Consider the following 26,687-nt stretch of genomic DNA (forward strand, 5'->3'; position numbering starts at 1 on the left):
TGAACATTTAAGTTTATCATTTATTTTTGTTTTAAAAATAGGTTTTGGTTGCTGTAAGTTTCAGTTAGCCTTTATTGGCATGAAACGATACCTTAAAAGAGAATTACTGTAAAAGAGAAATATGCATATAAAACCATACATATAAAACCAAGCATTTTGCAGACTACATATGATTGCATAATCCTACATAAAACAATTTGTTACAAAGTGTTGCTCATTTTGGTAGTTTTTCCTCTCATACCTTTATAGCTGATTGTTAAAAACATGGCTACCTTCAATGATATTTCAGAAGTGGAGTCATTCAGAAGACGGTACACTTTTAAAGCATCAGGAAGGTCCGTCATGTTGGCTAAAATAGGGTTTAAATATCTAAATGCGTGTATCTACATAAAAATGACGATGCAAACAGATATGTGAAGCTGTCTCAATACATCCAGAGTTACAATGGCAAAGTCTAGCCGTATATGCTATATTATTATATCTCCCATGCAAGATTGCTGATGGTATTGCATTGAATCTTGCTAGAGAAAAGGCTCTGCGCTGTTCTGATGCTTGTATATCAGATAGGTATGGGGCCATTCGGCCTACCGTGAGAGGAATCTCAAAGTTCAGAAGGGAGCAAGATTTGTTGGCTAAGCTGTATGGCCTTTGTGTTCCAATGTGTTTCAGTGTCAAGGACTCTGCTGTCAAACTGTTGGAAGGGGGTGGGTGGGTCCAGCAAGAGAAGAGGCCCAGCTGTATAATAGCCACAGTGATTCCATGCGGCCCAACATCAATTTATTGCATGCTAACACTTTCTCTCCCTCCCTCCCCCCCTTCTTGTGTGTCTAGGGCACTTAATGAGATGTGGAAGTGCCAGAACATGCTGAGGAGTCACGTGCGGGAGTTACTGGATTTGCATAAGCAGCCCACTGTACGGTTTCAGAAAAATCTACATTTCGTTTGTGTTTCAAATGCTCATGTTATAATCCGTCCTACTAAAAGATTGTTCTTAAAATGACCAGCTGTTTGGAGCTTATTAACTTATTAATAGAATTTAAATGAGACAGTCGTCTGGAGTCTTGACATGTCGCCTCTTCAACTATTGGGCGACTCTTTTGCTTCGTTGTGGTGTTATAGTTTTGAGAGTTCAAAAAACAGTATTGGCAATATCGAACAGGACCTTTCCAAGAATAGAGAACGATTTGGTTGGGTACGGCTGTATATTTGTACCGAATCATAGTTATTCACCACTTGGAAAGCAATAGCTTGTAGTAGTAGAAGCAGGGCAAGTAGCATGCTGCATCGCCTGTTCATGCTCACTTTTAACTTCTTTCTCTTCATGCTCACTTTTAACTTCTTTCTCTTCAGTCAGAGACCAACAGTGCCGCTATGTTTGGGAAGCTGATGACCATAGCAAGTAAGATCTGTGGATCAGTAGTACATGTTTCAATATAGCTTTAAATGCTGCTGCTGAAACTTAAAAGCATCTTTGTGTTTCAATCCTGTAGAAAATCTTCCCGATCCGGGGAAAGCGCAGGACTTTGTAAAGAAATTCAACCAAGTGCTCGGCGACGACGAGAAGCTTCGTTCTCAGCTCGAGCTGTTGATCAGCCCCGCGTGTTCCTGTAAGCAGGCAGACGTCTGTGTGGTAAGCGCTGATGGGTTTAAAAACAAACAAACAAACGGATGTGTATCAGCTTGGTATGTTTCCAGGAGAATATGGACACATAGTGCAAATCTGATTCATTGACATTGTAAGCAGATCTGATGCATTGACATTGTAAGCGTGTTTACCCAGAAATAAATCCTCATCATGATTTCAATAGGACTTGCTAATAGTAATTGGATTTTAACCTTTGTAGACTGTGTAATGTCTCATAGAATTTCCCGTTACAACACGTGCAGCTATAGCATACGTCACAATCTGGTACTGTTCTCATATAAGCACAGATGTTTTAACGCAGTCATTGACTGACTGAGGAGCACCAATACACTGATGCCATTTGACTGTCCATAGCCCCTTTTGTATTCCTTTTTATATACGGGATCTGGTCAATGTATACATACCTTGTATCTGCATTGAGCAGTTCCCATTATCAGAAGGGCTGAGAGCGTTCATGCATGCAAGAGCTCTTGGCATGTCAGGGGCCCGAAGATCTGGGCACCCTCAAAAGAAATAATTTCAGATGTTTGAACAAATTTAGAGTTCAGTGGCACCTTTAAGATCTACAAAAGTTTATTCAAGGTATGTGCTTTCGTGTGCAAGGCACACTTTTTTAAATACACTGGAATGACAGATGAGGTTCTAAACTTATAGAAAGGGATTTGGCAGCAAATTAGCATGTAACGTGATGATGTTTTAAGTTATGCAAAGTGAAAAACTAAACAAGTTAAGGTTATAAACAGTTGTAAAGCAATAAACATGTCAAAATAGCAGATTAATGTCTAAAGGTTTTTTTTTTTAAATTGTGGGAGGTAACATAATCTTAATTTATTATTTATTTATTATTTTAATTACTTTTTATTCAGAGTACCATTTATGCGTGTTTTATTTGTCGATTTCAACCAGCCTCTTTTTTTTTAACCCTTTTATTCAGAGGGAGATTGCACGGAAACTTGCGAACCCTAAACAGCCAACCAACCCTTTCCTGGAGATGGTTAAATTTCTTTTGGAAAGAATTGCCCCTGTTCACATCGACTCAGAAGCCATCAGGTAAAGCTGACTGAGGACTACCTAGTGTAGTAGTTTCTGAAACACAAAACTTATGCTTATATGTGAGAGGTGAGGCCCACAGTCATAAAGTTTGAATGCTACCATTAGTATCTTTCTTCCTGATCCATGTATTGAAAAGCTGCTGGAATAGTTAGATCCCGTCAATGCATTAAAAAAAACTTTTAAAATGATTGCATGTTGGAAGAAAGGGGGAAATATGGTTACTTAAAAAAAATGAAATAAGAAAAGTTGAGTACAAAATTTAGTAAGCGAAGGTAAAAGTATCTAAACATGGCTCTGGCTTAATGATATGTTCTAGCCGATTGGTATAAAAAGTAGTTCAGATCTGTTCTTTGTAATATATAAGTCATGGCTGTTGACATATTGATCATAAACACACGCTTTTTAATTCTTATTTTAGTGCATTAGTCAAGTTGATGAATAAGTCCATAGAAGGGACAGCTGATGATGAAGAGGAGGGCGTAAGCCCTGATGCAGCTATTCGTTCTGGGCTTGAACTTCTCAAGGTACTATTCGTATGATCAGTCAGGATCACTTCTAAATTAATGGCTCGTCGGGCCATTTCCCAACAATTTGAACAGAGATTTCAGTTATTATCTCACTGGAAGAAAATTACAGGAAGAACTGGTCATCCCTTTTCTCTCTCCATACGGAGATTAATAGATTGGTTTGTATGTGGTTTGAGGTACTATTGAATTACCTTTTGTGAGGCAGCATAGGTCAGTGCTTGGGCCATGGAGTCAGAGCCATGTATAATGCCTATTTTGGAGAACACACAGTTCAGAAATGCTTAGAAGCTGGGAGACAGTAGCTCAACGTAGTTGGGATAAGAAATGGCTGTTGCAGCGAAGCCTTGACAGTGGAAAAAACTACTCCAGGCAACATGAGGACATAGAAATAAATATTTTAATGCCTTTCCCTTCACATTCCCTCCCCCTGACCACCTGTGTGGTATAATCTGTACAGAAATGGCTTTCTAATTTTAAAAGCTTTTCCATGTGATGGGGGGGTATATATAAAAGGGGTGATTTGTTTGGCATTGCTAAGGAGAGCCCACATTGGGAGGTATCTGCCACCACGTTTTCTGCTTCCATGAGATCAACCAATCTCTCCCCCCCCACCCCCTGGTAAAATGAAGGCAGGGTTTTTATCAGGATTTCTCAAAGGATTTCCCTCATGTTACTCAAGTTCAAGTGAAAAATATATATGCATAATTTGGCCTGCTTCAGGAAGAGTGGCTGTCTGCATTAAAATGCTTTTTGGTTTGATGTATATCCACAGGTTTTGTCTTTCACGCATCCTACCTCGTTCCACTCTGCAGAGACTTATGAATCACTGCTGCAGTGCCTCAGGATGGAAGATGATAAGGTAGCAGAGGCAGCCATTCAGATATTCAGAAACACAGGCCACAAAATAGAAACAGATCTGCCACAGATAAGATCGTGAGTGCCTTCCTCCACTTGCCAAAAACACTTTTAACACAGTTTACTTTAGTCTTGGTTTGCTTTAGTATTGGCACCAGACAACCTCTTTTCTTGCTGGTGCAACTCTTTGCCTATTACTTATTGTGGTTTTGGTTGTCCTCTGAATGTGTCTCCGGCACTGCCTTGAAAAATCAAAATCGCTGCTGTTTCTAGTTTACATTGCTGCTTGCTTTTTTACTGATTAGTTTTATCGAATTTTATTTTTCTATGATTATTTTAAATTTCAAAACTGATTTGAACACTGGGGGAAACCAGCGCTACCCATCACTTGTTGCCTCATTAACTGGTAAATAAGGTTTGCAAAACAAAGTTCTGGACGTCCTCCAGGTCCAACATGAAAGATGTGTGGGATTACAGTCTGTGGCCTGGATAGGATAAAAGTGGCACATTTCAGAGACGCTAGGTGACAAATTTAATTTAGTAAAAATGTGCATAATGAAGTTTTGCCTTAATATAATGACGTTTCTTTACAAAAACTTACAAATATAAAGAGACAGCTTTTTAACTCTATGCGTATTTCTCAATAAGGAAATTAAAGTTCTAATTTTAGATATTTTTATCTTGTGCAGATGGAAATCTTAACTCCACCTGCATGGCGCTTCCTTGGCCCGCACAGGATCCAACCCATAGACTAGCAGGGATACTGGAGATTGCCTTTTGCCTCCATGTTATAACTGTAACTCTGATGAAGTTGGGAAGGTTCAGTAAGGGGAAAACAGAAAGGTTCGGATCCTTAAGTTACTGTTCCGTCAGCTCTATAATAGTTCCACCAACAGAAACGGCTTTCCTGTTGGTGAGGAGGAGTGGGTGATGAACCGTTCCTAATGCAGACCCACACTGTTCCTGGGGCCCACTGACCCACAGGAGCACAGTTCATGGGGAGGATGACAAAGAAGGTTGCAGTAGAATGAAGGAGGAGGAAGTTGCTCTCCTTTAACTTCACTCTACTGGTGCTATTTAGGATTGATGCCAAAATGAGCCTGATACCTTTCCACAGAAGAATTTGTTTTTTTCTTAATCTAACTCTGCCATTTTATATAACGGTGATTGCTAGAATGTTTAGAATGTTTTCAATTCATGCAAATGTTACAGGAATTCGTTTTTTGGGTTTTTTTGCTATAATTTCTCTCTTTTTTGTGTGTTAAATCTATGGAGAACCCTAATCCCTATTTTGCATCAGAAAGCAAAGAGGGGAACACCTCACCAAGCAAAACAAGCTGTTCACTGTATACATGCCATATTTTCAAATAAAGAAGTGCAGCTTGCACAGATCTTTGAGGTAGGTGTGTGTTATATATAAGCCATGGAAGAATGGGATCCTAATTACTGCGCCATAGGCCATACTTAAGGTCTTCATAAATACTTAACAGCTTATTGTTTGCAGTGTACTCTACCATTGAACAGTATTTGAAGCAACAGGTTTTAATCAGCAGATTCATCTAAAGCTTTAATTGTTCGATAGGTGGGCTAAAAATGAGAGGCATATTTAATTTTTCTAAGCTATTTTGGTTATCTTCTTCTACTATAAGAGGGAATGGAGATGAAAATATTTTAAATGTCCTGCACTTGTAGTAATGAATGGTAGCTGTAGTTTATTAAACTGGAAGTGATCTGCCACTTACTATCTCATAAAGGTGTCTCTGTTGAGGTTTTGATAACAGGTACCTTCAGTGAGTCAGCTGAGATGCAGGTAACTGTCTAAAAAGACTTTAATCACTTGACAGGCCTAAAGTTCAGTGTGTGGTTTTTGTCAAGTGCACGCATGACATCGTCCTCGTTCGCCACCGATCTTGGGATGTGTGTTGATGGAATGGACGATGTGCTCTTCTGACATCTGGTGGTTGAAAAATTGACCATTGCGTGTCACCACTTTTTATTCATTTAGAAACTGGTTTCAAAATGTTGTTTGACTCCTTGAGACAATTCTGGAATAACTGGTCAGCCCAGTTGTTTTCAGCCTGCTTCTCTACTTGTATATTTACCCATGATTTCAAAACCATTCTGAGGTTGGGGGCGGGGGGAGAATAGTCAAAGACACAACTAGGGAATCATAATGCCAGAACCAGGCTTCTCAGTCTGAGCAGTTCATCCCTTTCCAGGTTTTTAACTGAAAGAAAACGTTCATTAATCTGATCCATTTGTTTTCCAAGCAAAGCAAGGCTTTCAGTTTAATTTACCTACCTGCTGTTCTGGTGTAGTTTGTTTGCTTTGTTTGTAACATAACACTGAGAGATCATAATTAGGTATGTATATTCAGGACACAGTTCAGATCTGAACACATGCAGGACTCGGCCTCCTCACTTGGTTTTCAAAGCTGACAGGAAAGATTGTAAAAACGTACTGTAAGTCTGATAGCTCCCTTGAGCCCTGAGAGATCATAAGGAAGCTTAATTTCTCCATTTACAACATTATTTTCTGAGCATTTGCTTGAGCAGTAAGAGGTCACAGTGAAAGCCGTTCAATGTTTCAGATACAATTTTCTGATCTGACGCTTTTGACGTGTGTCTGAACCCTGCCCTTTTTGTAAAGGGCAGGCACAAGTAACTTAATCGATTGTAATGTAATATCTGGAGCAAGGTTTTCAAAACATTTTGCATTACTAGGTTGCATTGCATTTTTATCCCACCCTTTCTCCAAAGAGCTGGAAAGGATTGTATAAATGGGTCTGTTTCCTTCCATTCAATCCATGTTTTCCCTTCTTGGGCAAAAAGTTGTTTGTGAATGTCAGAGCTCTTTGGAGCAGCCCTGGAAGAGGAGCGAGGGTCTGCAGCAATGCGCCCTCTAAGCTGTGGAGTCTTGTGAGCAAAAATCCTACTTTGTGAGCTACTGGCATTAAAGTTGTGAGCCAGCGATTTGGCTGCTGCATGAATTTGTTTGCTCTGGAGCCCTCCTTCCTGAGCAAAGACAGAAATGTGTGAGCTGGAGGCTAAAAAGCTGTGAGCTAGCTCACACGAACTCAGCTTAGAGGGAACATTGGTCTGCAATGGGCGGGCAGGGAAAGCTGGCAAATGCATGCCTGTGTGTAGGTGTGTGGGGAAGCTCTTTAGATCCCAGCTGCTGTTATGTTTTATGGCTGGTTTTCTTGACACAGGCAGGCAGAATTTTTCCAACGAAACTAAAGAGAAATCATTCCTATCCTTACATTAGATTGAAAGGAAATGCAAAATGTATAATGTCACCTCAAATCCTAAGTAAAACGTTCCTCAACTATATATCTAAACATGACTGTCTCTCATACACAGCCAACTAAGAAAATGTTTTGCTGGACTTCTGAAAGATACTTTGATTTTGAGGAACATTAAAAGTGTGTTAATAGAGGCTGGGCATTCTGAAGCTCAGTTAGCGACCAGGGAGGAGTCAACTCATCTAGATATAAAGTGTTCAAAATGATTAATTTTCAGGTCAGATTAGTATGTTGCAGTGGGTCTCAAAGGAATTAGGAAGCTAGTTCTGTATTGTGTTCGGGGTCTTGAAGCTGATATTTTGTAAAGGAATTACATTATTTAGAAGTACACACCTGTTAATACACAATAGAATTATGAATTCTTTTTTCCCTCCTAGCCTCTAAGTAGAAGTTTGAATGCTGATGTTCCAGAACAACTGATAACTCCGTTAGTTTCTTTGGGCCACATTTCCATGTTAGCACCAGACCAGTTTGCATCGCCAATGAAATCTGTAGTTGCAAATTTCATCGTAAAGGATCTCCTGATGAACGACAGGGTAAGGTTTGATATAATAAAAGCTGAAATTATATGGTGAGAAGGAAGAATTTTGTATAATTACCTGATAACGATTCGGAGCTTGTGGGAAGACAAACAAAATTAAAAATCTCTTCTAAATCAAGACATTTTATTCATTTTTCACTTGAGTCAGCTTTCAATCTTGCGTAAATATCTGCAGTCTACAGGTGAGAAAAATGGAAAATTGTGGTCCCCAGATGAAGAGGTTTCCCCAGAGGTTTTAGCAAAGGTAGGTTAATTTTTCTTTTATGTATGACATATTGAGATTTCCCGCAACAAATATATAATAGTCTTAAGGCTTTTCACTATAAAGAGGAACAATCTGGTTTTTTTAGCTCTCTTTACATTCGTCAAAGAAGTTCAGTTGCAGTGAAGGAGCTCAGTGGATGGATTCCATTGACCGAAGAGTCTTGCAAGACCTTGATCTTCCCTTCTCCTGTATTGTGCAGCTTGTAGGTTAAAGACTTCCCAGTTATGAGGAGCCACACTTTGTTGCAACTTCTGTATTGAGACTTTTATCAAATTGTGGTTTGCTTCCTGTTTGCAAACCAGGATTCTAAACCGCTATTAAACTAGTTTATAATCCTGGTTGACTGGCAGGAAACAAGCTGCAATTTGTTAAGGAGCCTGATTTGAAGAGCATAAGGAATAGTGTTTAGTTCTAAACCAGAAGCAGCGTGCGAGGGGGAGAGCACGTGCGAGGCTGCTTAATGAGGTCTGAATGCAGCTAAAATTAAAAAATTGCTTTCTATATTCTGACCGACTGATCAGATTTATGTAAAATGTTGTTAAGATTTCTATTGACTACAGTTTTGCCCAAGTTTGGTATATCTGCTCTGTTCTACTAATACATGTGCTGTTGGCCTTCTCTAAGAAATAGAGCTGTTTAGTTTTAATTGCTGTTTTTGTTAAACTTTGTATATTGAGAACATCGAAAAACATAAATACATTGTTGCCCTAAATGTCAATCAGCTGCTTCTACAGCTGATTAAAAAAAAAAACCAACCCTAAGTGTTAAAAGGATCTCTACCAGACCTTTGAATTCATAATTTTCATTAGTTTTTTTAAGAGAGTGATTGCGTATTCAGGTAGCTATACAACCACTAGTGAATTGAAATATGACAAAACATAGTGCAAAAAGTGTTATCCTGACCCAGTACTTTAAGCAATGTATCTGGCTTCTACTGTTCTGAAACTGATTAGAAATTAACGTTCAACCTTTTGCTAAAATTTCTGTAAAGAAGTCTCAAACAATAAGTAACTGATCTAATTTGACACTATTAACAGCATCACAGTGACTGACTCATTGGTTAATAGGTTCAAGCAATTAAACTTCTGGTACGTTGGTTGTTGGGTATGAAAAATAACCAGTCAAAATCTGCAAATTCAACGCTCCGGTTATTATCAGCTATGCTGGTCAGTGAGGGAGACCTGACAGAACAGAGGAGAATCAGGTACGGCTCATTCAAAGTTGTCTTTTGTTTGTTTTAGGAGTTTTCTGGGTTTTTTATTTTTTTTCAAATTGCAGTAAGATGCATTCAAAAAGCTTAAACACATAGATTTACAAAATTCAGAGAAGAGAAAATAATTACCAATATTGATCCGCAGATTATTTCCTAAATCGTAGGAAAGATTCCCAAATAGCAAACATCAGTTTGACTGACTTCCATCATTCAGATATCCGTACTTCGTTAGCCATTTTCACAATTTGTCAGACCTTTTAAATCCATTCCTTCACTTAAAAGGTTTTTGGCCACATGTCAGTTTTTAGCTATAATCAGTTTTGCAGCTCTTAAAGATACAGCAGTCATAGGAGACTCAGTTTAGAGGTGACATTTTGCCTAAATCCTAGCAGCGCTGTTGGTTCTTGGAATTTTTTTCTTGCTTACACCCCAGTCCAGCTAAGGAGGATCCTCACATTGATTCCTTTTGCTGGTTCTAGTGCAGTTTGTGCAGGTTGCAGGAGCATCTGGATGCAAAATGTTTTGTGTGGTACCTACTTGCATCAGATGCATTGAGGCTAGGGACGTGCGTTGCCTGCTCTGTTGCAGAGTGAATGGGAAAAGGCTGCCCAGTATGACATCTAAAGCCACTTGTTCCGTGCAACCGCGCATAATGTGTCAGCATCTCTGGGTTGAGGCCTTAGTGTGTTAGATGCCTCAGGGACTCTTTAGGCAGGGATTCATAAATTGCAGATTCTGCCATAAGCAAATGCTGGAGGTTTGGAATGCCAATCCTCATTTGGCAGTCCAAGCTCTCTTATAGCGATTCTATCAATGGCTACCAGCCATGGTGACTGAGGGGAAACTCCACATTCAGAGGCACTAATCCTCTGAATCCCAGAGCCAGGGAGCAATATCAGGGGAAGGCGTTGGCCTCTGTGCCCTGTTCTTGGCCATCCAGAGGAACTGGCTGGCCACTGTGTGAGACAGGATGCTGGACTGCTGGTCTGATCCAGCAGGGCTCTTCTTATGTTCTTATAGCAAAGAATATTGCATCTATTGTCAGTGATCATTTGTCATTAGTAAAAGTAAAGTTGTGGCATTTGCCTGACCTTTGTGAAAAAGGTATCCAGAAAAAGTAGTGTATTTTAACTACTTCTGGGGCTTTACTTATAAGCTGAGTTGCGTGCTTTACATCTTTCAGTGTACTCATTGGTGTTGGAGACTTGGGAGGGGGGAACAAGTGGCACTATTCAGGAAGGACTTGATTTCATTTCCTCCTAGATATAGATGATTGTCTCTTAAGTATATATTCGTATCCACTGTAACACTGCCCCAAAAAAGCACAGTCTTAAGAGATGTACTGGCCATATGGAACACAAATAGGAGCTTTGCAGAAGCCGTGTCTTCCTGCTTCTAACAGGTGTGTGAGAGTTGTGCCATCTGCAATCCTGCTTGAAACGGGTGTTAGAGTTTTGCCGCCTGCAGTTGCTGTGGCATCTTTAGAGCGTACTGGATCTTCCGGCTTGGGATCCTGCTGTTTTGGGTCAACGTTTAGGGTGGTGGGTTTTTTTTGAGAGATGTGTGACACTGTGACAGTTGGTCTTGGCATAAAGATTAGCCCTGCTCATTGGATAGCTGCCCTTGCAAGAGAACTGCTTGACCCTACCCATGACCAAGTACCACCGTCAATATACTGAGTCAGGGGATCAGGCTTTTACCACAGCCTGATACAGATCTACGCTGCCGTGGCGTAGTGGTTAGAGTGTCAGGCTAGAATCTGGGAAACCCAGGTTCGAATCCCCACTTCTGCCGTGGAAGCTCTCTGGGTGACCTTGGGTCAGTCACGTAGTCTCGGCCTAGTCTACTTCACAGGGTTCTTGTGAAGATAAAACGGGGGAGAGGAGAACAGCGTGAGCCGCTTTGGGTCCCCATTGGGGAGAGAGATAAAGTAAATAAAATAAATAAATCTAGTGGAGAAGCCAGGTTGTTAATGAGCATCTGAAATATGTGGGTTTGTTTTTTTCCTGCTTTTTAAAGGTTTTTGGGACCAGGTTGTTACCCACTTAAGTAGAAATTGGGGTATTTGAGTGACGTGTGTTAGAATTTTTGTGCCGTATGCACATCTTTAAACACAGCTGTGACTTCTGAGAGAGGACAATTTGTTTTCTTTTGTATGCAGCAAGTCTGATATGTCCCGCCTACGGTTGGCTTCAGGCAGTGCCATAATGAAGCTTGCACAGGAGCCTTGTTACCATGAAATTATAACCCCAGAGCAGTTCCAGCTCTGTGCACTGGTCATTAATGTAAGTAACTACCCTTGAAGGGTTGCAATGGACAGTTAATTGAAGCAGCTCATATTCCCAGCCACAGAATTTGTATTCAAGAGAAGATTATATTTTTCCTTTCTTGTGATGCAACATTCGTCTTGTGCCTGTCCTTGAACATTGCAAATGTTTCGCTCTGTGGAACTGTGTTTTAAAATTAATGTTTAGAGTTTATCAAATTTTTCTTGCTCAGTTGCACTGTTTTTTTAAAAAGTCTCTTTTAACTCTTACAGGATGAATGTTACCAGGTGAGGCAGATATTTGCTCAGAAGCTACATAAAGCACTGGTAAAATTACTGCTCCCATTGGAGTACATGGCAATTTTTGCATTGTGTGCCAAAGACCCTGTAAAGGAAAGGAGAGCACATGCAAGACAGTGCTTGCTAAAAAATATAAGTATACGGCGAGAGTACATTAAGCAGAATCCTATGGCCAATGGTTAGTAAACTTTCCTGCCAATTCTCTCTCATGATATTTTTACTCCCAAGTACTGTTTTGGGCACTCTCACTTTCTGTGCTTGAATATGTTTGTTTTCAGAAACTTTCCCAAGAAACATAACAAGTTCATTTTATAGGGTGTTCCTTAAGGAAGGAGATAGCTGTATTGCCTGCTTGTACAGTAGCAAAACAGTGATGTTTCTGGGTCTCTTTGCTTGTACTGCAAAACCATGGCTTAGAATCGGAGGGAAAAGCCTCTCCTCCCAACACTCAAGAGTTGGTTAGTGTCAGGTGTCGGACGCAATCCCTCTCACCACACTCTTGTCTCAAGAAGATTTGTTTATTGAGAAGTGGAAAGGTTCCAAGCATGGACAAAGTCTATGTCAGAACTGACACTCAGGTGCCAGGCCTGACCCCATACTATATGCAAGACATTCCCCCTAAGTCAAACTACCCAATCGGTATCCTTACTCAGCCCGCCAAAGATCCAAACCTGCCCCCCATCTGCCACTAGCCGTTGCATTATCTAGACATTCCCTGCATCCAAGGTCAGGGTGGATGCTGAGATCATACATTTCCCAGGCCCTTGTAGACTACTCCAAGCTGGTACTAGGGAAGCGTAAGCAGACATTCACACACGCACGCACCCCCCCCCCCTTCTAGCTAGGAAACCAGAAAAAGCAGTGGACTGAGTTCTTCTGAGAAAGCAATTAACCCCTGAGGCCACAGAGCTGGAGTGTAGCTAGATAACATTATCTGACAAGTGAGACTCGAGCTTGACAGTTTCTGTTTGGCACAGACTATAATTTTCTGTTACATCCAGTGTAGTGGAGTGGTTAGAGGGTGGGACTAGGATCTGGGAGACCCCAGTTCAGACCCCCACTTTGCACTGGAAGTTCATTGGTTGACCTTGGGCCAGTCATACCCCCTTGGCCTAATCTACCTCGCAAGGCGGTTGTTGTGAGGATAAAATGAAGGATAAAATGAAGAGTGACAAATGGTGTAAACTGCTTAGGGTCCCTGTTGGGGAGAAAGAAGGGGCATAAAAAGTAAAGTAAAATAACATATGAACTAACAAGTTGTACTCTGTGCTGTCCTCCAAACCAGAATGGTACATGCCTTGACTTGAAGCTAGTTTGCGATCCCAGGTTAAGCATACAAACTAGGGTTGCCAAGTGTACTTACCTTGGCGGTGGGGGAGCCTCGCCGGGCTCCGGGAGCTCTCCGGGGAAGCGCGCGCCGCCAGCACATCACAGGAAGTGACGCGCTACATCGCTCACGTTGGGGGCGTGGCCCCGATCATCAGAGGGGTTTCCCCCAGAGGTGCCGCAACCACACTGCGCTTCAGGGGGCGGAGTTCCCCCCGGGACCCGATTCCGCGATGGTGGGAATCGGGCCTCCAAAGCAGGGGTTTAACCCCCCCCCCGCCCCCACTTGGCAGCCCTAATACAAACCATAACTTGCCAGATCTACTGTTCTGGAATGATAAACTGTTTTGCACTAAACAGGAAATAACTAATCAACTCGAAGCACATGAGGGGGAAGCAGAGCGCTGCATAAATACGAGACTCCTTCCCTTCTGAACCAGCCTTCTGATGTTCTCTATGTGTTGTATATTATATCCATTGGTTGCTTACGGAGCTCTTATGCCTTATTGTTCCAGAAAAGCTTTTATCTCTGCTGCCCGAATACGTGGTACCCTACATGATTCACTTGCTGGCTCACGATCCAGATTTTACAAAACCTCAAGATGTTGATCAGCTTCGTGATATCAAAGAGTATGTGTTGTCCTGTATTAGGCTTATGGAAAAAAACTGTAAATGGAAATCAGTGCATTTGTGGATGATCTGTTTGGAAATTTGGTGTATGGTTTTTGAAGAAAAAAATCCATCCCCAGCTCTTTCACCAATGTTTTTATGTGAAACCTGTGTAATGTTAGGAAAGTCTTTGTTATCAACAGGAGCATTTATCTGGCATATTTCTACCTTCCCTTGTTTGTGTGTGTGTGTGTGTATTTCACTTAGTACAGTATTCTTCCTCTGAGGAATGCAGAGGTTTCTGTATATAATTCTCAGGCAATCTTCTGTTCAAGCAGCTTACAGCACCTGATCTGCCAAACTTCAGATATCTTCAGGGGACTCTCTGGGTGGGGGTTAACTGCTGTAAAATTATACATACTAACAGCAATGAGCACTCAGTTCCATGAGTGAGTTTTAAGCTTTTGGGTTATCACTAAACAGAGGACTTTTTAACTTTCACAATAGCCTTTGCTAATTTAGGATAGTTCTACTCCATGCAAGCTATTCCTTCCTAAACACTGAGGCCATATTTTCTCCCAGTCCAGCGCCTTCTTTGCAGTTAATTTCTGCTGTTTGATCTCTTTTTAACTACTGAGGTCTGCTTTCTTTGACTTTCTCCCATTTCCCCTTAATAGAAAAATTCAGGGTTTTTAAAGTTTTATTAAGTAGTTAAAACCATGAAAGTGCGATTGCTTGATGCAGTTTAGAGCTTGAAGGAGGAGCCTTCACACCCAAAAGGTGCTTTCTGATAGGGTAAGGAGTTAGTGTTGTGAATGAATCCTGACATTTGGGTGCTTGTGTTCCATTAGGTGCCTGTGGTTCATGCTGGAAGTCTTGATGACAAAGAATGAAAACAACAGCCATGCCTTCATGAAAAAGATGACGGAGAGCATCAAACTGACGCGGGATGCGCAATCTCCAGATGAGCCAAAGGCCAACGAAGTAAGAAATGTAGTGGAAGGGGGAAAGGTTTTGAAGTCAGTTGTTGAATGAGACAGAATGCTTTAGAACGTGCGCTAAGCCAGAATCTCTGATTTATCTCCATAGAGAACTTTAGTTGTAATCATTTCATGTTAGCGGTTGCATATTTTCAAAGTTCTAGCAGAGTATAGTTGTCAGGAAGCAATGCTAATTGTGTTCCATTGAAAAGGGATAATATAAATGTTTGTGATTCATAGGCATAATGTGAAAGTAGGAAACTTGAGGATCTTCTTCTATAGTAGCCATCCAGTCTTTATGTACAACGTATTATTCACAATTAATAGTATTGCGTATAAACCAAGATGTGTACCATGAGATATGGGAGGGGAAATGTGGGTTTTATTTTAAGCACAAAAGAAGTTTATAGAATTGTGCATTAGAGTGTAAACACAATTTTGCTCTCTTTTCAAAGAGCAAATTAACTTCCAAAAGTACCATTCTCTCTCTCTCTCCCTCAGAAACTCTACACCGTATGTGATGTGGCCCTGTGTGTAATCAACAGCAAAAGTGCTTTATGTAATGCAGAGTCTCCAAAGGATCCTGTATTGCCAACCAAATTTTTTACACAACCTGAAAAGGTAATTTCATTAAGTTTCAGTTTTGGAAAGGTAATGAAAAACAACCTGAGACTAGATTTTCTAGTTTGGTATAGCTTCAAGTGCAGTAAGATGCAAGGGAAGGCGCTCACGTCTCTTGATTTTTATTAACTAAATTATCCACGTAGATAATTATCCCAACGTTGTCCTATTCTGTTCCTTCTCTAATGAAAGAAGAACACCACTAAATTTATTTGCAGTCATTTGGAGATGTTGTGGACTATTGAATCTTGAAGAACTGTCATTTATAAACATCAAATCTGAATGAAAGTGATGGAATCTTTGAAATGCAGAAACTGCACGAAATGTTCGGTTTATCTTAATTAGGCCACAGTATAGTACAATGCTTCCTCTAAGCTGTGGCATCTTGTGAGCAAAAATTCTACTTTGTGAGCTACTGGCATTAAAGTTGTGAGCAAGCGATTCAGCTACTGCATAAATTAGTTTGCTCTGGAGCCCCATCCTTCCTGAGCTAAGACAAAAATGTGTGAGCCGGAGGCTAAAAAACTGTGAGCTAGCCCGGGGCTCTTTTTGTAGCAGGAACTCCTTTGCATATTAGGCCACACACCCCTAATGTAGCCAATCCTCCAAGAGCTTACAGAGCTCTTCTTACAGGAGCTACTGTAAGCTCTTGGAGGATTGGCTACATTAGGGGTGTGTGGCCTAATATGCAAAGGAGTTCCTGCTACAAAAAGAGCCCTCACCTTTCTTTAAAAAGACTGATGGTAGTAGATAGTGCCCCCAAGTCACAGCTGACGTGTGGTGACCCACCCTCACGGGCATTCAAGGCAAGAGACATTCAGAGGCGGTTTGCCATTGCCTGCCTCAGCAGAGTGGCCTTGGGCTTCCTTGGTGGTCTCCCATCCAGATACTGAGCAGGGTTGACCCTGCTTAGCTTCCAAGTTCTGACAGGGTCAGACCTGCCCGGGCCATCTAGGTCAGAGCAAGAAAACCACGTGCAGTTTGGATTATTGGCCTTCTAGTCCATTGCCAGCAGGAGGACACATCGGCCAGCGTGAAGAATGAGAACCATTTTTCCTGTAAAGGTAAAGGTTCCCTTGCTCGAAAGCCAGTCGAATCCGACTCTAGGGTTGCGGTGCTCATCTCCGTTTCCAAGCCGAAGAGCCAGCGCTGTCCGAAGACATTTCCGTGGTCATGTGGCCGGCATGACTAGACGCCAAGGCGCACGGAACGCTGTTACCTTCCCACCGAAGTGGTACCTATTTATCTACTTGCAATTTCTTGCTTTCGAACTGCTAGGTTGGCAGGAGCTGAACTAGAGACGGGAGCTCACTCCGTCATGCGGCACTCGGGTCTCGAACTGCTGAACTACCGACCTTCCACAGCCTGCAGTTCAGCGTCTTAACCACTTGAGCCACCGCAGCTCCTATTTTTAACTAATCTTGTAGGAAAGGCATTTGGCTGGAGCTTTCTTCACCATCTACTCCTGTATCTGCTAGGAAGGGTTCGTCCCAGAAACTGAAAGATTTATTTACCTAAATGCAGAGGTCATTTCGGGGGGGAACGCAGTTCCCCCGGGTGAGGTACAGGGGGGCGAGGCACATGACGAAGCCCCACCCCCTGCTTCCGGCCGCCCCGCTTCCAGCCCTCATTCAGCCAGGAGGAGGCAGGAGAAGAGGGAGGGTAAGTTGCTTCCTCCCCGCCTCTCCCCACCCCTGCCTGCCTGGGGCCAGGGAGGGCCTTGGCGGGGCTTCCTCGCACGCCCGCTGGCCTTGCAGGTCCACCACCGGGCCCCTGATGTCAGGGGGTGTGGCATATGCTAATGAGTTATGCTAATGAGTTCCCCTAGCTCTTTTTCTACGAAATGACCCCTGCCTAAATGTGTGCCTTTTTTAATATTCATCATTTTTAGGAGTTTGAACCGGCCATGAACATACGTTAGAAATAAATATCTGGAGGGCTTTTTGGTTTCACAGGCTTATCAGAAGAAACTATTTACAACCTTACAGTTTGGACGTTTCTCTTAAGACTTTTCAAAGGGCAGTATGAAGTTTAAATGCTATCTGCTCAACAGGAAACTTTCCCCCCTTATCACTTGTAAGTCTGTAATTAAGAAAAAATGCTGCACATGTAATCATTGCCTAACAAACATGATAGGTTTTGGTTAGGACCCCCCAGGACATTGTAGGTTTATGAAACACTTTGTCCTAGCTCACTGGAACATTTAAATCTCATATCCTATCACATCACACTGCATTTGAAACTCATCATTTTAAAAAGCAGTTTGTCACCACAGCACCTGTTTGAGAAAGTGAAGGATAAAGACATCTTGGGCTTCCCGAACTAGTTTCACACTAGTCCTGTTTTTGAATGAAAATTGTATTTATTAGAAATAGCTGTTTAGAAGCACTGATACCAAAACCTGAAAGAATTTCAGAATCTGACAGCTCCCTGAGAAATGTTATTGAACCCTGAAAATGCTGAGGTTAACAAGAAGAAATAAAGTAATATTTCTTTGTTCTACAGGATTTTTGCAATGACAGGAATTATATTTCAGAAGAGACAAGAGTTCTTCTTTTAACAGGAAAGGTATTGTTGGTGGTATCAAGTATTATGTGCAACACATTATCAGTCAATGTGTCCATCTAAATGAACATAGCCCAGTGATACAACGTGGAAAATTTTTCCAAAATGAAAAATTCTTCTATAGATAATTTTTCATGCCACGTATGTCTCTGTTTATAGTTGTCGGGTTGTTGTGCCTCAAATCAGTCATGTTAGATGGGCTAAATGCGGGATATAAAGCATGAGCAAACCCCAGTGCTTGCACATGGTGCATTTGCCTTCTTCCGCTAACATTATTTAAATGGTTAAATTATTCTAATTTGAATCAGAAAATTTTCCTATTCAGATTTTGCCAGAAAACTCCCATCACTGATGTAGCCCCCTTCGTTTCAGCAAGAGACTAGTGTAGCTAAGTAATTTGTTAATTGGGTCCTAGTTTCTCAATTTTGTAATGATGGAGTAAGGTTTTTCATTTTTACTTCAAATATGCCAAATTATCACACGTTTGCTTAGTGAGGATTGGGTGCCACTTTTAGAATGGCCCGTGGTTAATCTCAGAGTACAGTTTAAGGAAAGTATTGTAATGATGTGGCATAATACACACACGTTTACACTCGTTCTGTTCTTGGAATGAAGGCTTGAAGGTCTTCTAGTACTTTGTGGAGTGATAATGCACTGTACGTGTGTCTCATGTGTATATCCACATGGAAACAAAAATTATCCCAGCAGCTTGTGAATGCTCAGGCATTTACAGTAAGTAGTGGTGGCTTTAGCCATTCCCCTCAGGTGGAAGTGTTTCGTAGCTAAAGCTGAAAGGGCACTGTAACGATTCCTTATTTCTCTGTGTGTGTGTGTGTGTCTTTAAATGTTTGGTAGATAGACTAGAGTGGTTGAGAGAGGCAAGTGTGGTATGATTGGTGGTTGACAGAGAGGGGGAGGGGCTTTGGAAGTGAATCCGGTTGGCTGAGTATGTGAGTCAGTCAAGAGTTTCAGTTAGATGTTATTTACTAAGACTGCAGTCATCTGCTGACTTACACAGGAATGTGTTCCAGTGATCAAAGTGGAATTTATTGCATTTCACCGTAAAATGATTATTTTTCACTACTGTTAGGAAGAGTTTTAAAATCAAGTGGTTAAACTGCATCGTGAAGCTGTACATGCTTAAACGAACTTACTTTGTCTATTTCAGCCCAAACCAACTGGCGTGTTAGGTGCAGTAAACAAACCTCTTTCTGCAACGGGAAGAAGACCGTATATTAGAAGTGCAGGATCAGAAACTGGAAGCAATAATAGCGTAAACTCAGAGCTGAGCTCTCCTGCAGGAAACCGATCAAGGTACACTTCCGGCAGCAGCACGGTTTAGATTTCAAAAGCAGGCTTTCCTCTTGGATGGCACTCATCTTAATTGTCCGGATAATTGCCATTGTTCCATCCTCTTGCATGCCAGGTTGCTAGGGGCAGAGTAATGCCGTTTGTCCTTCTTCCAAAGAGAATTTGAAACTTCAAAGTATGTAGAAGTTCCAGGGATTTGCATAACAAATTAATTGAAGAATATTTGGCTTGCCGTCCAACTAATTCAAGAGGAAATTCAGCTAGAGCAATATAATTTTTCCACAGTCATATCAGATTATTCGAAAACAGTTTTTACTGACATGTTGATGAATCTCCCAACTAAACTAGACAAGCTGCAATAGGCATAATACAAGGGTGGGGATCCACAAATCACTTGCAGGAAGGGGGGATCCTCCACTGCTGTATCCTCCTTTTGCCTCCACCTCCGTCTCCCTCCGCTTTCCTTCTGCCGCTCGCCTTCTCGCCTGCCTCTCCTTCCCATGCCGACTTCCTCTCTCTGTCTCCCTCTTCTTCACCAACCACCACCACCTCCCTGGTGTTTCTGCTGCCCTCACATTACTGCAGCATTGTTACTAGGGTTACCAGGCAGTCCCCCAAATGGATGAGATCTCGCAACATAGCATCACGAGATCTCATTTTTATCCACTTGAGTTTTTATGTTCCCCTCAGTGCTTTAATTCAGATTGAGTGAGAAAATGCATTTTAACATACTGCGTCTGTGCCTGGTTTGCCAGTTGTACGGCTGTGGATAGGAAAGCACTCCGGAGAGTTATCACAGCCCAGAAGATTATTGGCTGCCCTCTCCCGTTCTTGGAGGAATTGTATAGTTCTCGATGTTTGAAAAAAGCAAAGAACATTTTGCAGGATTTGTCACACCCTGAACACTCCCTGTTTGAACTGCTGCCTTTGGGTAGAAGATATAGGACAATTAAAACAAGGACAAGCAGATTAAAAAATAGTTTTTATTTGAGAGCTATTATTGCTTTAAATGCTGTATGAAATTGGAATTTGGGTGACATTGGTGGTTTAAGTTGCAATGTGAACCTTAAGGGGAGTTATGGGATGGTTGTGAATGGTTGTGTGAGTGTATATGAGTATGGTTCACTGAAATGATTGCATCTTTAATTTCATTGTACTATGTACAATGACAATAAAGTTGTTTTTATGTATTTATTATTATTATTATTATTATTAATAATAATAATAATAATAATAATAACATCAAACGTGGTGTTTCCCTTGGGTTTGTAGAGGAAATTTTTTACCTATCTATGCATGGCCCCGTTGTATGGATTCTTTGATCTATACTTCAGGGGCATGGTTCAGAACTAGGTAGAAGGATACATAAGATGTCTATATGACTTGAACACATGAAGCTGCCTTATACTAACTCAAACCATTGGTCCATCGAGGTCAGTATTGTCTGATAGGCAGTGACTCTCCAAGGTCGCAAGCCGAAGTCTTTTTAAATATTATTATTACCTGCTTCTTTTAGCTGGAGGTACCGGGGATTGAGCTTGGGATCTTCTGTATGCCGAGCAGATGCTCTGCCACTGAGCCATAGCCCACTCCATTGCAATATGGATTGTTCTGTGACTTACAGTAACCGCTCCAAAGTGTTTGCTGTTATAGACGCTGTGCAGCTGAGCACCTAATTTGTTGGAGTATTATTCTCAGTCCCAAGCCTTATTTTGAACTGAAACCTGTGTGGTCTCCCCTATCGCCTCTGCATTTATTCTGACTTCAGTGTTATGTGGACCTGGCTGCTTAAAGTGCAGGAAAAGCATATTCTCAAATTCATATGTGACTGCTTTAGTGCAGTAATCCCACCAGTGTAATACCTTGTATTAAGCAATACCTTAAATTTTTTAATGCTGTAATTATGGCTAATGAGGTAAAGGTGAAGGTTGATTGCCAATTGAGAACTTTTCTCAAGCAAAAAAGTTCTCTCTACTGATTGTAGAATCTCAGAATAGATTAATAGCATATGCAAGTGTATAGGGATTCTATATTGTAGTGTTGCCATACCTGTGGCCTGGTGAGTTTGTGAAATGAAAGACTGCCTCTACAGTCTGGCTCAGAGGTAGGTATCTCCAAGCCTGTTGAACTCGGTGAGCTGAAACGCATCTGATTCTCTGCTAGATTGTGCTGTAAATAAAGTATGATGTAGTGATTAGACTAGGGCAGGCCTGTGGAGTCCTGGGTTCAGATCCTCACTTGCCATGTATGCACTACCTGTGCAATGTTGGGCCGTTTGTTTTCTCTCAGCCTAATGGTACTTCATGAGATGGTTATGAGGATAAAATGAAAAAGTAGAGAACAACATATGCCTTCCTTAATTTTTGTTAAATAAAAAATGTAATCAATATATAAAATTGCTATTTTGTAAGCTCGAAGTACAGTCTTTTGGGAGTGGCAGATCTAGGCTTTTCAACCTGTTAGCTTATTAAATTAACCAGGTAGACTGAAATAGGAAGAAAATCTTACAAGGCTGCCTAATAAAAGCAGATATTATACCGACTGGTGTTAATTCCTCCAACAGAGAGCAGGGCTCAGACATATCAGAAACTGGCGTCAGTGAAAATGACGAGAATCCGGTCAGAATTATTTCTGTAACGCCTGCAAAAACAGAACCTGTTAAAAACAAGGTATGGTTGAGGTACTTAAAAGATGTCTCAGAATTGCTACCTGATGTTTTATGCAACTACTATATTTGCTTCGCCATCCCATGAAAACAGAGTGCAGATTAATAACACTGGTTCTGCTGAGGAATAGAAAGAAGGTCGCTGACTGAAACAGGGTTTATCTTAGTTACTGAATATCTGGTGAGGGAGGAAAAGCCCTCAAATGTTTACTAGACAGGGGTGGGTAACAGAGGTAAGATTTAGTCCTCTGCGTGGCAGCACCACTGTTCCCTCTAAGCTGAGTGAGTGTGAGCTAGCTTACAGTTTTTTAGCCTCCGGCTCACACCTTTTTGTCTTAGCTCAGGAAGGATGGCTCCAGAGCAAACTAATTTATGCAGTAGCCAAATTGCTCGCTCACAACTTTAATGCCAGTAGCTTACAAAGTAGAATTTTTGCTCACAAGACTCCACGGCTTAGAGGGAACATTGGGCAGCACATGTAGTGGTTTGCTTGGAATCTCCCTACCTGTCTTCAGGTACCGTGTTTTAGTGTCCAGGTCTGAGATGGGCATCTGTGTTGAGACTTAAGTGATGCAAGGACTGACCCTGGCAATGTAGTAATTATGTATTTCTGGTTTGTTTCCTATTGTTTTGAGTTGAGTGACTTGCTTTGTTTTAAGCAAAAAAGAAAAGAAGTTGAACACGTATAGTGTAGGAGACAGAATATCAGACTGGAGAGACGCTAGGGTCCCTTCCCCCAATTAGCCATGAATCTCATTGGGTGATACTGTTCCGGTTACCTTCTCTGAGTCTGACCAGCCTCACAGGGTAGGGGGAGCATCACGTATGTTGACCAGAGTTCCCTGGGAAAAGGGTGAGATAGATATGTAGCGTACCAAAGTAACTAGGAGCGCATTGAATTGGGCATGAGAGTGAATTTGGGGGAATTCTTAGGTAACTAAAAACACCCCTTCGTATTATCCGTTGGCACATTTCCCCGCCACATAGGAACTGAAGCGAGCTGCCTGTCAGTCTAGTTGAAAAGAAAGACTTCAGATGCAACAGGTCACGCTCCCATTTAAAGCGTGCTTGCTGATGAGAGAACGTTGGAGTTTTGCACGTTTCTTCCTGCCTGTATTCACTGCGGCTAAGGTTCATATTGGCACTGACCTTAGCCAGAGTTAATGCTAGCCAAACTCTTGAAAAACACTCAAAGTGAATCCTTTTTTTGTCACCCCATATCCCAATCGGGTCGATGGCATTAAAATGAAATCTACTGGGAAAGGCATAGCTGTGGGGATGAGAACACCTACTTGCAGCAGTAGATCTCTCTGCTGCGGTGCTTGCAAGCTGGTTATTATAGTTGCTCTCGGGAAAAGGCTTCAGAAACATCTCAAAGCTTTTGAAGTGGGTATAATTGCCCTATGGGCTCTTTTTGTAGCAGGAACTCCTTTGCATATTAGGCGATACACCCCTAATGTAGCCAATCCTCCGAGAGCTTACAGAGCTCTTCTTACAGGGGCTACTGTAAGCTCTTGGAGGATTGGCTACTTTAGGGGTGTGTCGCCTAATATGCAAAGGAGTTCCTGTTACAAAAAGAGCCCTGCGATGACCTTCTAGGATTCAGTTGGCCAGAGACTTAATAATTCGTTTTCTTTTTCTAGGAGATGAATTCTGATCAAGCAACACAAGGGAATGTGAGCACAGAGCGAGGGAAGAAAAGAACCACAGCAGCAGCTGGGGCAGAGAATATTCATCAAAAGACGGAAGAAAAGAAAACGGACGAGATGGGACAGTCAGTCCCTCCCAAACCCCGGAGAGGGCGTCCCCCCAAGTCTGAATCTCAGGGCACCACGGCAAAAAATGCTGAAGCTAGTAAACCATCTGGCAGGGGACGGAAAAGGGCAGCGCCAAGTCAAGAAGGTCCAGGGGGGTTAGAGGCAAGTAACGCCAAAGCACCAAAACAGCAGGACACAGCGAAAAAAGCAGTACCAGCACAAAGACAGATTGATCTGCAAAGGTAAGGAAACAACACACAGCTCTTGAGGACTGTTCCTAAATGTCGAAATAGATTTGTCATAAATGCAGAGTGAAACGCTGGTAAACCAGAGCCATTTACCATTAATCTTTAGTGTTAACTAAGACGTGGGCAGTATGGGTTGCACTTGGCGGTACCCCCTATAGCAATCTTGGGTTTTGTTGGGTGATAATTTGGAAAGGGTACCGATGGTTTTATCGACAGCTCCAGAATTAGCCTAGGTGTTTAAACCATGGTTTTGAAAGAACTTCATGGCCTGACCCTACTACTGGCTCTTGTCCCCTTGCTTCTGTTGACCTTCACGCTCTCCTGCTCCTCCCCACCCCACTTTACATTTGTAGTCTTTGTAATACGATTCCAACTTCTTATCCAGCTAATATATTTATAATCCTAGCAAATAAGAAACAGCAACTTTATTGAAGGTACCGGGATGGAGACCTTTTTTTCTGTTTGCAGCCCCCCCCCCCCCAAGCTACATTCATGTTGTATCCAGTGTTCCCTCTAAGCTGAGTTAGCGTGAGCTAGCTCACAGTTTTTTAGCCTCTGGCTCACACATTTTCGTCTTAGCTCAGAAAGGATGGCTCCGGAGCAAACTAATTTATGCAATAGCCAAATCGCTCGCTCACAACTTTAATGCCAGTAACTCACAAAATAGAATTTTGGCTCACAAGACTCCACAGCTTAGAGGGAACATTGGTTGTATCTGTAGGTCCCTGTCCCTCAGGAGTGACTTTGTGAAGGCTCTGGGGGCTGCAGTGGGGGAAAGGGAACATGGCAACAATCCCTCTCACAAACTCCTCCCGCTTGAAAATTCTTTGGGTCTGTTTCTAGCACAGATACTGGATTATTATTTTTTTATGGGAAAGATGCAACCTTTAACTTGATGAGGATGAATATTGAAGTGTACGGAGTATAAAGGGCAGTTTGCCGAAAACTCTCTCCTGTGGTGTCCCGAACAACCATTTCCAAATTCTCGTTCTGTTCTTGTTCGCAGAGGATTACTGTGGGAAGGGGGGGGGGGTAGAGAAAGAGGCACGAGCGCTTTCTGTTGGCATGACGATGGGAATCCAACTTACTCTGCTGAGTTGAACAAGCAGGAAGAGGCCTTCCAAGTAAACACGGGGCTTCTTTCCTGGCCAGTGAAGGTGATAGGCTGTTCCTTTTGCGATTTGCTCCTGATGGAATCAAAACGGGAGAGAGAACAGCCGTGTGAACCGTTCCTTCCCCTTCAGGTTAGGCTGCTGGAGGCTCCTTCTTATCTCAAGGGTTCTTCTTATCCCTCAGGTTCTCCCCGGTCCTTCTGTCACAGAGGTTTCCGTTTCTTTCTCCCATTCTACTTGAGACATTAGTCCAGAGCTCTGTGACCCCAGCTTCCTTGACATAGTTAGGAGCTTTGGCAGATTCATCCCCAATATTCACCTCAGCAGTTACCTGCCATTTGCCTCCGCCTAGGCCCTGTGCACAGGAAACGGCTGATCTGCTGCATAAAAGGAGGGCTGCCAAGGACCCCGTTTCTGTTCACACGCGGGATTCCCGTGTGAGCCGGTGTCCCTTGTGCCTTGGTTTCCATATTAGCAAAGAAGACACAAGCAAAACCAGTGGTTCACAGATCCCCTCGCCAGGGGCGACTGCCTCTCCTCCCGTCTTGCACAATGGCTGCCTCCCTCTGGGTTCTTTGCAATGTGAAATGGATTGTGGGGGGAGGGATTTTTGGGGGGGGGCTGAAAAACCAGTTCTGCCCCCCTCCAGTGCAAAGAATCCAGGGTGTCTTGATACGGGCGTGGGAGGAGGAGGAGAGCTCTCCTTCTTTCCTGGCAGCAGTTCCTCTGTGCTCAGAGGAGTTCATGGCGTGATGGGATTTGTGTGGACTTCTCTTCCACAAGTAGGGCCCAGCATGTAGGCCTGTGCCAAAGTTGCCAGTCCTCTAGCCCCTTGTCAGTTCAAAGTGTGCCCTCTATTAGAAATCGGTTGCTGATCGTGGAGTTAGAAGGAAGGATATTGATCTGATTCTGGCTCCTGATCCATCTTGCGCTAGTAAGCAGCAGAATGGGAGAAGCTTACCCAGAAGTCACCCTGCTGCGAAACCACGGACCCTGTCAAGTATCCACAAATTCAGTGCTGTGCAGTTTCCAGAGGACTCAGTGGAACGGCCAGGTTACTGTTAACCACAAATAACAACTAGTTACCGAGACCAGCCAAAAAAGTGTGGGGCTGGCCTCCCTGTGCTTTGCACAAGCTGCTTTTGAAGTGGGTAATGGTGTTCAAATGAAGTTTGAAATCCAGCTGGGCTTGTGCAAGCCCTTGGTCAAAGCCGCACAATTTGTGGCACCTCCAGCCAGGTATTATGGCCTGTTAGGGGCTTGACAAACATTGCAGGTGGGGGGGTCTTTCTCTTTTCTGCTGTCAGGCATAAAGAGGAGTTTATTAAGCTTCTGGACAAAGGATACCATGAATGGCTGTTGGGTTGTATTTAACTTCTGGGCCACAAGTTGGGCTGCTTTGCCCTTTGGCGTGTGTCAAGTAGCTTTACAGATTCCAGCCCAAGATTGAGGAGCTATGTCTTAAGTCTGGTTTCTAGCAATATCTGGTATTTTAACTCTTCCTACACGGAAGCTTTTAAACAG

General features: G+C 42.3%; 1 protein-coding gene across 1 annotated transcript in view; it reads left to right on the top strand.

Annotated features, from left to right (window-relative positions):
- Window positions 1–26,687, top strand: part of PDS5A (PDS5 cohesin associated factor A) — a 73,979-nt gene that overhangs the window by 44,976 nt on the left and 2,316 nt on the right. The window contains exons 13-31 of the mRNA XM_015418355.1: window positions 832–913; window positions 1,351–1,399; window positions 1,491–1,630; window positions 2,580–2,695; window positions 3,117–3,222; window positions 3,998–4,158; window positions 5,356–5,479; window positions 7,762–7,920; window positions 8,101–8,169; window positions 9,258–9,394; window positions 11,565–11,688; window positions 11,943–12,147; window positions 13,811–13,925; window positions 14,756–14,888; window positions 15,386–15,505; window positions 18,011–18,073; window positions 19,239–19,384; window positions 21,945–22,050; window positions 23,690–24,045. Coding sequence (XP_015273841.1) covers window positions 832–913; window positions 1,351–1,399; window positions 1,491–1,630; window positions 2,580–2,695; window positions 3,117–3,222; window positions 3,998–4,158; window positions 5,356–5,479; window positions 7,762–7,920; window positions 8,101–8,169; window positions 9,258–9,394; window positions 11,565–11,688; window positions 11,943–12,147; window positions 13,811–13,925; window positions 14,756–14,888; window positions 15,386–15,505; window positions 18,011–18,073; window positions 19,239–19,384; window positions 21,945–22,050; window positions 23,690–24,045 — 2,511 coding nt within the window. The remainder of the gene's footprint in view (window positions 1–831; window positions 914–1,350; window positions 1,400–1,490; window positions 1,631–2,579; window positions 2,696–3,116; window positions 3,223–3,997; window positions 4,159–5,355; window positions 5,480–7,761; window positions 7,921–8,100; window positions 8,170–9,257; window positions 9,395–11,564; window positions 11,689–11,942; window positions 12,148–13,810; window positions 13,926–14,755; window positions 14,889–15,385; window positions 15,506–18,010; window positions 18,074–19,238; window positions 19,385–21,944; window positions 22,051–23,689; window positions 24,046–26,687) is intronic.

The sequence above is a fragment of the Gekko japonicus genome, unplaced genomic scaffold (assembly GCF_001447785.1).
Source record: "Gekko japonicus isolate JY-2015 unplaced genomic scaffold, Gekko_japonicus_V1.1 scaffold55, whole genome shotgun sequence".
Taxonomy (NCBI): Eukaryota; Metazoa; Chordata; class Lepidosauria; order Squamata; family Gekkonidae; genus Gekko; species Gekko japonicus.